At 36.8% G+C, this 15,155-nt stretch overlaps 1 protein-coding gene across 1 annotated transcript in view; it reads left to right on the top strand.

Moving 5' to 3' along the window:
• LOC310648462 (unconventional myosin-Id-like) overlaps positions 1-15,155 on the top strand; it is a 153,601-nt gene that overhangs the window by 29,160 nt on the left and 109,286 nt on the right. The window contains exons 3-11 of the mRNA XM_083376300.1: positions 1,012-1,105; positions 2,272-2,437; positions 3,902-3,955; positions 7,432-7,527; positions 9,774-9,890; positions 10,914-11,117; positions 11,925-12,070; positions 12,151-12,265; positions 14,063-14,233. Coding sequence (XP_083232426.1) covers positions 1,012-1,105; positions 2,272-2,437; positions 3,902-3,955; positions 7,432-7,527; positions 9,774-9,890; positions 10,914-11,117; positions 11,925-12,070; positions 12,151-12,265; positions 14,063-14,233 — 1,163 coding nt within the window. The remainder of the gene's footprint in view (positions 1-1,011; positions 1,106-2,271; positions 2,438-3,901; positions 3,956-7,431; positions 7,528-9,773; positions 9,891-10,913; positions 11,118-11,924; positions 12,071-12,150; positions 12,266-14,062; positions 14,234-15,155) is intronic.

The raw sequence follows: 15,155 nt of genomic DNA, 5'->3' as shown, positions 1-15,155 counted from the left end.
AAGGCCAATCTGATCTTGAGGATGATATGGTGTTCCAAAAGACAAGTGCTGCAATGAAAAAGCAGGCTTTCAAGGTTTCCTAAGATGACTTTCTTTAATTGAAGGGATCCAGACCATGCCCCTCCTGTCAGACCTAGTGGGATGGATAAAAACAACCAGTGAGAAATGATCCCACAAATATCTAAGCCCTGTGATATGGAAGGCTTTTAAAGGTAACAATCAGCATCTTGAATTCCACTTGGCAATACACTGGGAGCCAGTACAGTTCCCATAGCAGACATGTAACATGGATGTACAGTACTGAGGTACAGCCAGAAATGCCAGTGTTTCCAAATTCTGGATCAGCTGCTGCTTCCAGATGGTCTTCAAGGATAACTCCATGTAATTGTGTTGCACTAATACACTTGAGAGGTGACTAAGGCATGTGCCTCTTGATCCAGGAAGGGGTGCAACTGAGCTCAAAAAACAAAGTTGTGGAGAAGCCTTCCTCATTATAGCTGCCATCTGTTCTTCAAAGATAAGTTGTGAGTCAAGGGTGACCCCAGATTGCACACTGGATCCATTTGGGTCCAAAGATGGAAAAACCCTAGATACCGTGGACCCTAAAATCCATAGCCACTCAGTTTACCAAGGCTGCGCTGAGTTCTCTTCCCCATCCATATGCTCACAACCTCCAGACACTGAAAACTATTATATATCAAATGGGATTTGTAGATTGTTGTAAATATAACCTGCAAAAGTTATTTGCCAGATGCTCTCCTATTCCAACTTTTCTTTTAAAAAAATCTAGCACTTGTTAGTCCAATATTGTCTACTTTTCTTGCCAACTTTTATAAAGAGTTTCAAAGATTTGCCTAGTTTTCCTCTTGAACTAGAAAGTGAGCATGAAGACATAGAGCTTAATATTAATTTCTTGAATGATAAAGAAGCTCAAGAAGCTCAAAGCACACTTTTTAGCTAGCGAAATAGATGAGATTGTGTTATGATCCTGTCTTTCATTTGTGCCCTCAGGGGAAAGTGGAGCAGGTAAAACAGAAGCAAGTAAATACATTATGCAGTACATAGCTGCCATTACTAATCCAAGCCAGAGAGCTGAAGTTGAAAGGTAAGGTGTTTGCTTTGGAGGGAAAAATGTCTGATTTAATTGAATGCAAAATATAATTGCTCCATAGGAAAAAGTAGAAATGAAGGTGCATCTACAGCAGGGGTGCCAAACTCAATTTCATTGAGGGCCGCATCAGCATTGCGGTTGCCCTCAGGAGGCCGGGTGGGTATGGCCAGGGTGGGCGTGGCCTACTGGATGGGTGTGGCTAGGGTGTGTATGGCCTACTGGGTGGGCGTGGCCAGCTCTACATCGTTTGCATCAAGGGTGCCTATGGGGGCCTGGGCAGGAGTGGGACAGGGGAGTGGGACAGGGAATCTGAGGGTCTCTGGGAGAAGAAGGGTCTCTGGGCCAGGGCCAAGGCAGTGGAGGCCGTTCCCTCACTGTTTCCAGGATGGCTTCGCGGGCCACATGAAACCACTTTGCGGGCCTTGTGTTTGACATGTCTGATCTATAGGGTGCAGATTTAGCTTCTCAGAAGCTCTGGTAAGAAAAGAAAAAAAAGAAAAAAGAACACAGAATAAATTGTATCAAATGTTCAAGGTATGTTGTGGAGCTCTAATATCAAATAATAGCCTGAACGCCTTTAACAGCAACTTGCTGTTGCATAAGATGTGGCTAGGGCAATGCCAACAACCCAAAAAGTACTTGTCCCTATCTGGCTTATTATCTTCTGAGAATTTTAATGTGTCAGGTTTAAAGTGGATTAAACTTTAGACAACCTGAATACAACTGCTTTCATTTTCTCCTTACTATTTCTGCTATTAGTCAGGAGCATAATCTCAGCAATATTATCTATATATTTTGTCAGGATAATCTTCTATTCTCTGAAGCCCCTAAGTCCTTGAGCATAATTTGGGAAATTATACTTGGCTTCAGATTTCTTGAGAGAGAGGAGGAATTTTTAATATCTACAATGAAGGAAGTGACTAGACCACTGTATTTCTTCTTTCCTAAACATAGAATGAAGTTTGCTTTAGATTAAAATTGAGAATTAAGGATCTATTATTTGCTTGAGATGGCTTTCTGCCGACCACATTTTTGGAATATGGTCTCCTTTAGCCTGTAGTAGAGCTAACATGGCCATTAGGTTTCTTGCCTATAAAAAAATATTGTGTATGACATAGGTTCCTTTATTATTGGTTTTTGGGCATGTGTGTTCTTTAAAGGGTGAAGAACATGCTGCTGAAATCCAACTGTGTTCTGGAAGCTTTTGGCAATGCGAAAACTAACCGTAATGACAACTCCAGCCGCTTTGGAAAATATATGGATATCAATTTTGATTTTAAAGGAGACCCCATAGGTGGACATATCAATAATTACTTGCTGGAAAAGGTAACTAGGGCTTTCATACTCATCCACAGATATCTTTCAGAAATTAGTAAAAATTTACTATATTATAAACATCTGGATTCATAATAGAAAATTGAAGTGAGTTCTTGGGATAATACTAAGTATATGGGAAAGTTGGCTCTAACTTGCAAAACTTTCAGTAAATATAATTGTAACAGAGACCACAGTTTTAAATAGATTGTCATGTGGTTGTAAGGAAATTTACTATTACATGTTTCGTGGCCTGGTGAAAACCTCGGTTAAAAATGGAATAGATGATAGGGCAGTTTTTAAGTGCTGTCTAGCTTTCTGTTGTGTGACTATATGTGAAATTATTTTTTTAAAGCAACAGTCCTTAAACATCTATAGAAAATATATATTGTATGTTTCTCTTCCCTTTTACCCTCCCCTCACTCTACTTTGCTACTCTGTCAGAATCATAATCTTGGAATAAACACTGAAGTTTTGATGATTTAGGAGTTATTTTTCAGGTATTCTCCCCATCTCCCAAATTGAAATCATGCAGCAATTTCTGTTGGTTTGGTAACCATATCATATTTTTAGAATTAATCCTATTGGATAATTTGAGATAGATTATGCAAATTTGAGAAATGTCCTAAAACCATGGGCCGTCTCAATGTTACTGCTAATAATAAACTCCCACTTTAGCTGTGTCTTGCCCTCTGCTAGTTGTCTAATTTGTCAAATAAAAATCAATCTTGGATAACCCTATTAAGCTTTCTATCCTATTTCTAGTTTATAATTTCTGGTTTAACAACTGTTCAAAAAGGTTACTTACAAACCCTCCTTGGATAAATGGGTTCATATTTATTTACAACACCCCAATGGTTCACTTAACGGATTAAGAGATGATTAATGAAACCTTAACCAGTAGCATTATTGAAGTCCTGCTTGCCCATCTGGTTGACACCAGAAGGTATTCTACCCTTGGTCATACTAAATAAAAAGTTTTGCTTTCTGGATTATGGCAGCAGCCTCATAGGGCCCTCCATAGCTGTGTGAAAAGCTAGTTGCCCTTTGTAGAAATTGCCACCACACTTCCTAAACTGAAATTGGTTCATGCAAATGGTCCTTATGCCACTGTTGTTCTTCAAGACTCTCATTATTTGTTTAATTTATTTAAAGGACTTTATATGGCTGCCCATCTCTCACATGACTCTGGATTGCTCACAGCCATAAAACCTCAATAGATAAATAAAATAATAATAATAGTAATAATTAATTATATTGTGTTATATTGCAATAACATAAATTGTGTAACTAGTTTTCATCCCCCTTTAAGCCTTCTGCCTCCCAAGAGATATATTATCTGAATAGAGCAAGATTAGGTTTAAAAACAACCTGTTTTCCATATTTAACTTACTGTAAACAGTTTGCTCAGGATAGTACAGGTTAAAAAATAAGTTAGCAAGCTTATTTCATAAGGCTCTTTCCTTGTTCTTCTAGTCTCGGGTGATTGTGCAGCAACCAGGAGAGAGAAACTTTCACTCCTTCTATCAGGTGAGTTACAACTGTGAAATTGGGCACATTGTGGGTAATCACTCCTAAATTCAGAGGAATGCATTCTTTACACTTCTTTGTAATGTTCCTCATTGTTTTATCCTATCAGTTTACTACATCCTTCTTTCTTCCCTAGTTCATTCACAGTGCAAAGGACAGTCTTTGTATAGCCATTTCGCTATAGATGATAATTTATTCCATTCTGAGGCTCAAAGACTGGCTCTTCAGATTTCCTTTATCCAAATGTAAAGTTACTTGGTGTTTTTATTTTCCTTGGAAGACAAAATCATACTAGTTCTAGCTGCAGATGGAAATAATTTCCATATACTTCATGGTTTTGCCTTGTGTGCCTGTTAGCAATTATGGTAACTGGATGCCTCTGAAACAGCTAATAGTGCCTTAGGGTAGCCTTTTACAAAGGACAACGTCTGCTTCAGTTGGAAAGTAGGATTCTGTATTACTGTACTTTTATGCCAGGCTACCACATTGGCAAAGCATATTGTTTTACTGGAGGTGTGAAGACTATGGCATTGATTTCATTTATTTGAGAAATATATGTGGTCACTTATACAAAACAACTCTAGATGGCTAGCAAACCCACAAATAATAAAAATTAATTATTTTTTTTTAAATTATATTAAGTTAAAAATTAGGATTAAAATTAAGATATATTCAATGCCATTCAGCATATTATAATAATAATAACAACAACCACAACCCCCAGTAAGGGATGTAGTTGTGGAGCTTGTGTACTCTGAGGAAGATGAGAGCTATGCCAGAGGATCAACCATACTGGACAGGTCTCATCAGAGGAGTCAGACAAAGAGTGTCTCTCCCATAAAAATATGGTGAGACATAAATTTCAGACAACCTTACCGGCTCGGATGTTGCCCAGGTTAACAAAGTCCATGCTAGATGTTGGATTTCCTGGATATCTGGTGAAAAATGGACTACAGGACTCAGGACTTTTAGCTGAGCAACCAGGGCCAGCAACTGCAGAACTACTGAAAGAAAAGGTGTTTACCTATTGCAAATACACAGTGATTGAAAACAAAGAAATAATAATCTGTTATTACAGATCAAGTCTAACAAGAAGAGGATATCTGAAACAAATGCACCAGTCCTGGAAGGAACAACATCCAGAATCAGAAATAACAGAATAGAGATTAGCAGATCGTTGATTTATAATATAAAATAAAGTATTCACAAAAACAGAATTGGATGAACTGCAAAGGTTTACGCAGGGCAAAGAAATCAAAGCCTTGCCAGAACTCAGAATGTAGAGGTAAACCAGGGGGAGTTAGCAGTAGAGGAATCCAGCAAAGATAGTACAACTGTTTTCATTCGGAAACCAGGCACCTCTTCCTCAGGAAGAATAAAGTCCTCTAACTAAAGGAATAAAAGAATTGAAACAGAATAACTGAGCATCTAGAACAGCACAAAAACAACAGAATAAGGTTGCCTGCACGGAAGCTTGTTCCAAAGAAACAGCTAGTACAACTGCAAATACTGCAATATCAAGAATAAACACCAATGCATTGCAATAAGCAAGTCAACTAATGTACAGCACAGCTGCAGTTATAACTGAATACCTGGGATGCAAAATTAACAAAGAAGAAAAAAGCCAAACAGTACACTACAAAAATGGAAGGTTAGACTGGAATAAGATCAACAAGTTAAGATCAGATGCAGGAAAGCTAGAACAGATGAAAGAAAACAAGCTGAAGAACAAGAAGACCAAAGAATACCTAATCAAGAAATACCACTTAGAAACAAAGAGACCAGGGGACTAATTCTGATTGCACAAGACCAAGCCTTAAGGACAAATGCATACAAAGTGAAAATTGAGAAGACAGCAACAGACAGTAGGTCCCACTTACGCAAAGAAATAGTTGTCCACCTGGTAAGCTGCTGCAAGAAGATCGCCCAGACTGACTACAAGCAGCAGCATGAGCAACAATGGTGCATTGGAAAATCTGCAAGAAATATCATTTGCCTGCAAGCATGAACTGATGGAACCATAAAATAGAGAAAGTCATAGAAAATGAAAATGTTAAATTGCTCTGGGACTTTAGAATTCAAACAGATGGGCACCTGGCACATAACACCCCAGACTTAACAATTGTCAATAAGAAAGACAAAAAAGTCTGGATAGTAGACATGGCAGTGCCTGGAGACAGCAGAATAGAAGAGAAAGAAGTGGAGAAGATCACAAAATACAAAGACCTACAAATAGAAATAGAATGACTGTGGCAAAGGCAAACAAGGGTAGTACCAATAGTAATAAAAGGCAAACAAGGGTAGTACCAATAGTAATAGGCACCTTGGATACAATCCTGAAACAACTGGAGCACCACTTGGACACCATTGGCATCGACATATTTGCCATCAATCAATTGCAAAAGGCAGCCTTACTAGGAACAGCTTCCATCCTGCAACGATATCTGTAATACCATCAATTCAAACATCCAGATCTGCCTATCCCAGGTCCTTGGTAAGGACTCAATAGGTAGACAAAAATGCCAAACCCAGTCTGAACATCTGACTGACTGTGTGATGATCAATAATAATAATAAATAAAATAAATAAATAAATAAAAGCTGAGTTCACTTCCCAGTGAACTTACGCTCCAATGAGCCAGTTTCAATGTCCTTTCAGGATAGACCACACACACACACACACACACACACACACACACACACACACACAAACACAATATTTTGGTTTAGATGAAACAATTTAAATATTTTGGGATGCTAGCCATTCTGACCCAGGAGAAAGTTTTCTAATCCTGAAGAAACCATGAGTTCTTGAATATTTAATAGTTTAAGACAGCTCCATTAAAAGCTGCATCACTTATAACAGGATGAAAGAAGAGGGAAGGAGAAACAGCAGTCTTTAAATGAAGGGTACCCCTTAGCTGAGATTCCAGAAGAAAGATCCTAAAGACAGATGAAGTACCAGTAGCGTTGCTGACTGGTAATGAGAAGTACATAATTGGGGTTGAATGCCACTGGAACCATATACTTTTTCCTCCCCAAAATAACCTTATGTAAGAAAGAATCTAAATTATCTGGAGTGATTAGTAAAGGAGCAGCTGTTGCAATGCTTGCCCTCTCCTCTATTGAATATTTGTTTATACTGTATGCTTGAGATGGATTATCCTATCAAGACAGAGTGTTTTAGGTGGTAATAATATTAATAATACATAGCACCAAAAAGACAATTGGTTTAAGGGGTGTTTGGTGCTCTTTGGGCTTGGTAGTTTCCTTGCAGATGTTTCAGTACCCAAACTAGGTAACATCATCAGTGCTAGTGAGTAGGACTGATGATGTTATTTAGTTGGGATAATAAAATGTCTGCAAGGAAAAAATCAAGATTAAGAGAGCACCAAGGACCCCCATTTCAACCCTGAGCTACCAATATTCTCCTTTATCACTACAATTCATTTAAGTAACTGATTCTTATCTTTTTAGCTTCTTCAGGGAGGCTCTGAGCAGCTTCTGCGATCTTTGTATCTCCATAAAGATTTATCTGCATATAGCTATATTAGTGTTGGAGCGCAACCAAAGGTGAGGAAGAATCATCTTTTTCTTTGACACTGTTACATAGTAAACCATTCTATTTCTTATCAGCCTGTACATTTGGAGTTATGAATGTATTTATTCTCTAATATCAATTTAACATATCCAATGCTTACAAGTAATTTTGATTGGCCAGCTTAAAAACCTCTATAAAAATGAATGTTCTCTTAAATTTCCAATTTTAGTTGATTAACTACCAAATCAAATCAAATTTTTATTAAGGTTCCAGACCAGGATTCAAAGGGTGAAATATAATAATTTTAAGAGCAAAAAGATATAAAATACACAAAGACAATTACATCTTTAGCAAACTTTGTAGGGCTTTCTGAGGAATCTTTTACAGTATCTGATTTCTTTTAGATGAAGAAACTAAAATACATAATCTCATTCAGTAATTCCAATGCCACATTTTAATAGCAAAATTTATGGCTAAATTAGTAGCAAAACAGGCTGAAATGTTTTATTGTGTAATTTTGTTACATTATTACTAAAACTCTGATTCCTGTAATCTTTAAAATGTTGCACCATAGGGCTTCTTTTGAACCAGGACATCTCAAATGGGCTAATATTTATTTATTTATTTATTTAATCCCATTTATATCCCGCCCTTCTCTGAAGACTCAGGGCGGCTTACAATTTAAAGCACAAATCAATGTGCTTAGCAATAGCCTTCATTCTATGTATATGCCTGCTTATTAGGGCTTTCGCCCCCGCCCAGCGGCATTATTACAAAGTCAGCTTATTGCCCCTAACAATCTGGGTCCTCATTTTACCTACCTCAGAAGGATGGAAGGCTGAGTCAACCTTGAGCCTGGTGGGATGCGAACCTGCACTAATTGCAGGCAGCTGGTGTTACTTAAGGAGGCATTAGCCCACTGCTCCACCAAGGCTCTAATATGCACAACATGTCCAAAATTGGGACTCTTGACTCCAGTGTAATTGAAATTGGGCAAATTTTATAAAACATTTTATATCATAGAACAGTTTATGACATAATGCAAAATGTCATAAAACATTTCCTGTGCTGATGTTTGACTATGCTATACAGTTCAATGTGGGCTAATTTCAAGACACATAAACCTCTGAATGTATTCCAGCATTTTCCAGTTAAGGCATTGCATTAGAAGCTCTGTCACTGTTAAAGTCATTGAGGGATCTGGTAAGGAAATATCTCTGAAAAGATGGCTGAAAGGGGTCATGCATTATCTAATAACTATGAATGTGGATTTGAATAGGATATGTAAAAATGCTCTGGATATTACAGGTAGCCCTTGACTAACAACACTTCATTTAGTGACTGTTCAAAGTTACAACATCTCTGAAAAAAGTGACCTCTGACCATTTTTCACATTTATGACCATTGCACCATCGCCATGAAAATTGACAACTGGCTCATATTTAGGATGGTTGCAGTGTCCCAAGGTCATGTGACCAACTTTTGCAACCTTCTGACAAGCAAAGTCAATGGGGAAACCAGATTCACTTAACAACTGTGGCAAGAAAGGTCATAAAATAGGGTAAAAATCACTTAAATATCTCACTTAGCAACAGAAATGTTGGTCTCAATTCTGGTCATAAGTCAAGGACTACCTGCATTGTATCTTATATTACCTTACTTTTATTATATAAAGTTACCTATTTTTATTTGGAATTCTCTGCTATGTTCTTTTTTGCTCCTTGACAACAATAACAAAAACAGTTTCCAAATTTGACCAAATTGGTTTTAAATTCTCCTTACCACTTTTTTATTTGGAAAAAAGATCTAATTCAAATATTCAGCTGAGATCTTTTGAAAAGTTTATGTTATTGCAGGCCAGGTATCAACTTTATGTTGCCAACTATTTATCTTCAACTGCTAATTAACTTTATCTTGTTTTCTATGTTTGACCATGACTAGCAGGAAAGGACGATAATTTATATTTTCTCTTTCAGCTGTGATTTACTCCTTTTTTCCTTGTTTTCCTCCAATCCCCACCATCACCCTCTAATTTTTTCTTTATTATTTGGATTCATTATGAATATTTTAATAAATTAAATAGACTTTCTCTTCTGCTTTTCTTTTTCCTACCAGCTAGTTCACGTAATACATTTATTACTAGTACTAGTACTAATACTTTGTTCTTTGTTTTGGCTAAAATATTCCTAGAGATGAGTGTCTTATTTTCCCCTGCTTAATATCTTATTCTTAGTGCTGAGGCAAGATAGTGATTTCATGTTTTGTTCTTGTTTTTCAGTGTGCCATTAATGACAGTGCAGATTTCAAAGCTGTTGCTGATGCAATGAAAGTGATTGGGTTTGGACCGGAAGAGGTTCAAACAGTGTACAAAATCCTTGCTGCCATTCTGCATTTGGTAAATGATTCTCTCTGCTATTAGAATGTTATTTTAATTCCATTTTAAATTGTATTTTATCAAATTCCATTTTGGATTGCTTTTATCAAGTTTTGGTGATGGTTTGTTGCTGGAACCTTGCACTTTGATATGGCCCAAGGGCTAATCAATAAAGTTGTTGTTGTTGTTGCTATTAGACTTCTGGAAAGAAATGTGTGTTGTAAGGTTATATGAGGAACATCAGGAACAAGAGAGTAATAGTTATGTTTTGCATCTATATATGCACATTCCTTTTGATGAGAGACTTTAATTCTATTTACAAAGATAGGCAAGCTAATAGAATGAATCAGGTTTCCATGGTTAAAAAAATTATAGGTACTCCTTGACTTACAATTGTTTGTTTAGCAATTGTTCCAAGTTACAATGTCGCTGACAACTTATGCTTACAACCATAACACCATACACACAATAACATGATTACAATCTGGGCGCTTGGTGATCAGCTGACATTTATAACAGTTGCAGTTTCTTGGGGTCACATGATTGCCATTTGGAGCCTTCCCAGCCGGCCTCCTACAAGCAAAGCCATTGGGGAAGCCCTCAGAGAACATTACAAGTTGTTCATCATGTGTTATCTCAGTTAACAACCTCAGTGATTCACATAAATAACTTGTAAAATAACTTGTGGTCAAGTGGTGCCTCAATTAACCTCTGCATCATTTAATCACGGATTTTCTGGTCTAGTTGTTTTTGTGAGTCAAGGATGAGTTATCGAAACCTCCAATGTTCTTTAGTGGACATGTTCTTTTGCTAATTTTAATAAGTAAGGTGTAACTTTCCTAATCTTGTCAGTGACACGATGTATCAGGAATTTGGTTCCCTAGCAAGAAATGCTTTAGTTAAGATGGATATGGAATAGCTATTATCCTAGTTTGAGATGAATCAAGGAAATAGACAGAGTTTTCAAGCAGACATATTGTCTAAATTGAGCTTGATGCTGAAATTGATGAGGAAATGAACAAGCTTTTTTTGTATTTTCCCCAGGGCAACTTGAAATTTTCTGTGGATGGGGAAACGCCAGTGATTGAAAATGGCAAGCTAGTATCTGTTGTTGCCGATCTGCTCTCAACTAAAGCTGATATGGTGGAGAAGGCCCTGCTTTTTCGGACTGTAGCTACTGGTCGTGATATCATTGATAAGCAACATACAGAGCAAGAAGCCACTTATGGCAAAAATGCATTTGCAAAGGTGAATATAGATTCTATCCTTTCAGTGTGAAGTCTACCTTTTTGGTTTATAATATCTTCATTTTTAAGTTGAAGTCAATATGACTGATTCAAAAAGTTCAGAAGTAGCCACACAGATAAATCCACACATAGATTCTTAGTGTGGTCTTGATTTGTCTGTCCATGTTTTTCTGTTCATCACTTATAACTCATGAACAATTTATATAAGAAAGGGAAAAGGTGACATTCTCTCCAGTTATCAAAAATATTCTGTCTGTGATCGATCATCAGGTGCCTTATTTCTTGTTACGAGAAATCAAAGTATTGTTTGAAGTTTGCCTGAATTGCCACTTATCTTTGGAATTATCTGGGAATTTATGAAGTCTTTGGAATTACCGAAGTTTATGGATGATATAAAAATCATACTATGAGAAATTGTGAGACGGGATATGAGAAGACAAGTGCATTACTGGTGTGCAGGGAGATCAGATTGCACACATTTGTAGCTACTTTCCAGTGAAACACATTGTATATCATCAGTGAAGTTAAGACGTTGGTGGAGGAAGAATCTGGAACTGGCTGACCTGTTAAATGCCCTGAAAATTACCCCATTGGAATTTTAATAATGCTACAACAAAAGAACAGCTTTGTTTGCAACTTATTTGTTTAACTCATGTAAAAATTTTACTGCTGCAGTGGTAGGTTAGAACTGGATGATTCCCAGTTATCTTTTATAAGACTGCAGTGACCTAACACAAAAATACAGACTTAAATTAAATCTGGGTTCTAAACCAGGAAATAAAATTGGCTGATGTACTTTGGTTTGTAGGCAATATATGAGCGCCTTTTTTGCTGGATCGTGATGCACATCAATGATGAGATTGCAGTGAAAGACCACAACAGCACTGTTCACAGCAGAAACACAGTGATCGGAGTTCTTGATATCTACGGCTTTGAGATCTTTGACAACAACAGGTGAAACAGGCAGTCAAGCGTACATTGGGTTCACAGGAGGATTTACGACATTATTTACTGGTTTTTTTCCTTTTTTATAGTTTTGAACAGTTCTGCATTAACTACTGCAATGAGAAGCTGCAACAGCTCTTCATTCAACTTGTTTTAAAGCAAGAACAGGAAGAATATCAGCGAGAGGGGATTCCTTGGAAGCATGTGAGTGGATTTACATGGTCTGCTCAGAAAGGCTTGGTGGTTAAAATTCAGTATCACATGGGGGGGATCCAATAGGCTTATTTAAAACATCAAATCTAAAGATCACAGTCTCTAGAAACCCAGTTAATAAAGCCTGCAAAAGCCTTGAAGGAAAAGATCAGGCTTTCATGCCTAAAACTGAGATTTGAAAGCAGACAAATTTTACCCAGCTAAGAAGGTAAAGACAATGAGGGTGGTTTTCAAGAAAAAAACTATTTCTGTTATAACTGGATTTGGGGAAAGGGTTAGAAATGTAAAACTTCAAGGAAGACTTTTTTAGCTGTTATATAGGCTAAGGAAGTCCTTACAGAAACAATCTTTTAAATACTTTGATCCCAAGGCGTGGTGGAAAAGATTATAATTAGCACTCTGAGTTATGCCTGGAAGCAGACCAATAGCCAAGGCAGCCACAATAACAATAGTACAATAGACTATGATCTTTGAGAATACCCTCTGCTCCTGCAGCCATGTATTCATGGATATACAAATATTCATGAATACAGAATATTCCTGTACTCATCTCCCTGTCCACCAAATTAAATGGGATCAACTCCTTCCAGATCCCATCCCTATTGGATTGTTATCTAATGGGGCCTTGGAAATGGGCATTTTTAACACCTAGCTGCCTATTTCCTTCGAACTTCTTCCTGGCAGAGGTTCCGCCAGCTTCATCTCTCTTAGGCTTTAGGAAAATTGTGAAGAATTATCTGTTCCAACTTGAACAGGAAGAGAGTGTATTATAATTGAAGGTGAGGACCATATGTGCATGTCATTTATACTTTTTGGTTTTATCTTTCTTGAGCTTTCATTTTTACTTGTATCTGGAATTGCATGTATTTGGAAGCATTACATATTGGAATTGTTAACTATGTAGAATCTTGAGCATGAATAAAATACAAGCAAAATGAGTATTTTATATACTATAACTTCTAACGGGTTTTCACGGAATGTCCCATGTAGAATGTATTATAATATTCTAACCAAGAAAAGAATAGGTTATCATCTAGTTCAGATTGGTGTACTCCAATAATGGTTATCATTAAACCATGGTTGAGCGAGGAACATTCCTATATAATGTAGTCGCTTCTTCAAAGAGATTGCAAGTGCATCTAGCTTTGGTTAAACAGCAACATCCAGGTGATCCTTATTCTCATGGACATATGCTGGTTCAGGATACCCATACTTACACAAGCTGGGAAAAAACGTACCTACATACTGATGATATCTTCCCCTGAATCTCTGGGATATGATACATTTCACGACAGTTTCAGTACATAGAACAAATTACTGTATATCCTTGTGTGATGCCATAGTACAGATGTCCGCAGGGACCCCACATATTCAATCATTTTTCCCAAGTTTCTGAGACTGCTCTCAGAACTTTGAAGGAATAGAGAGGGTTTCTACCTTTAATGTTATTGGTATAAAATTCAAAAAAAGCAGGTAAAATTTGGAATATACATTTCCCATCTCAACCACAGAAATTCTGTATCAATACTTCTTTATTCTTCAGAATTCTCTAGATTTAGATATCAGTTTCAAAATGTTGCTGTAGAATTTGAACAGCTTGGATTAAATCTGTCTCAGATATTGTATATGAATTGAGAATAAATCTCATTGCATTCCAAAATAGGAACTACATCTGAAGGAAATTTAAACGGATACCTCCTCATTTTCTTTTGTATTACTGATTCTAGTAGCACAGTGTACTTTTCCTCATGGAGTTTTCTTTAATATTTGTGCTCAAATATTCTGTAGATTGACTACTTCAACAACCAGATTATTGTTGATCTTGTGGAGCAGCAACATAAGGGAATTATAGCCAATTTGGATGATGCGTGCATGAATGTTGGAAAAGTCACAGATGAAATATTCTTGGAGGTTCTTAATAAGAAGTTGGGCAAGCATGCTCACTTTTCCAGCAGAAAGGTATTTTTGTCTAATCTGACGTTAACTATAATTCTGTCACTAGACTATTTTTTTTACTTAATTAGCATTGAAATGTTTGATCTTGTCCTTTCTCAATTGAAACAGATCAGTTTACACAAAATTTATCTTCATATTATACCACTGCTTCTAAACATATGCCAAAGAATTTTGAAAGGCATATTTTCTAGAGTTTATGGCTAATTGATTTTTTTCCTAAAACATCTTACCCTCCTGAAAAGCATCAAAGAACAGTGCACAAAAAAGGTAATCTCTGTCCACACAATTTAAATTGCAGTCCCTAAAAAAAACTGTACAAAAACTAAAATATTACAGATGATCATAAAAATGTCATTCACACAATATTCACACCATATTTTGTTTATTATCAAGTTGACCAAGTCATATTATGAAGTTCAGCAAGTGCCATTTCCTCACAGTGGAAGACTGCTTTCTCTTTGATGGGCTCAGCGTGTAGCAACATGGAAGAAAGTTCATAACTAGACCAGTGCTGCCTCTTCCATCTTCCCCTCTTCATGGTGTCTCGTTCAGTATATATTTAATCCTATTGGGATTTTAAGAACTAGAACACACTTTTTAATCCATGCCCAGCCATAAACTTATAGGTGTTACGGCTGAGGTGAAAATACATGAATTTTCAGTGCATCCCATTCCATTCATATGTGGATCTGATTTTGATGATTTGGGGCTTAAACTGATCTATAGCATTTGTTAGCTTGTAGTCTGTTATTTCTATGACATTGACTGGAGGAAGGAACCAATTGGCACATACCAAATATGTAGCTAAGATTCACAGATTGAGAGAGAAAAAATTAGGAGCTTATGATTTGAAGTACTCCTCTGCTATAAATAATCTTTAAAGCTGTTTCCAAAGGAGAAAAAAATTAATGTCCAGCAGAGGGAG

Source organism: Vipera ursinii (genome assembly GCF_947247035.1).
Source record: "Vipera ursinii genome assembly, chromosome: Z".
Taxonomy (NCBI): domain Eukaryota; kingdom Metazoa; phylum Chordata; class Lepidosauria; order Squamata; family Viperidae; genus Vipera; species Vipera ursinii.
The sequence above is the reverse complement of the archived record's forward strand: the minus strand, read 5'-3'. Positions and strand labels throughout refer to the sequence as shown.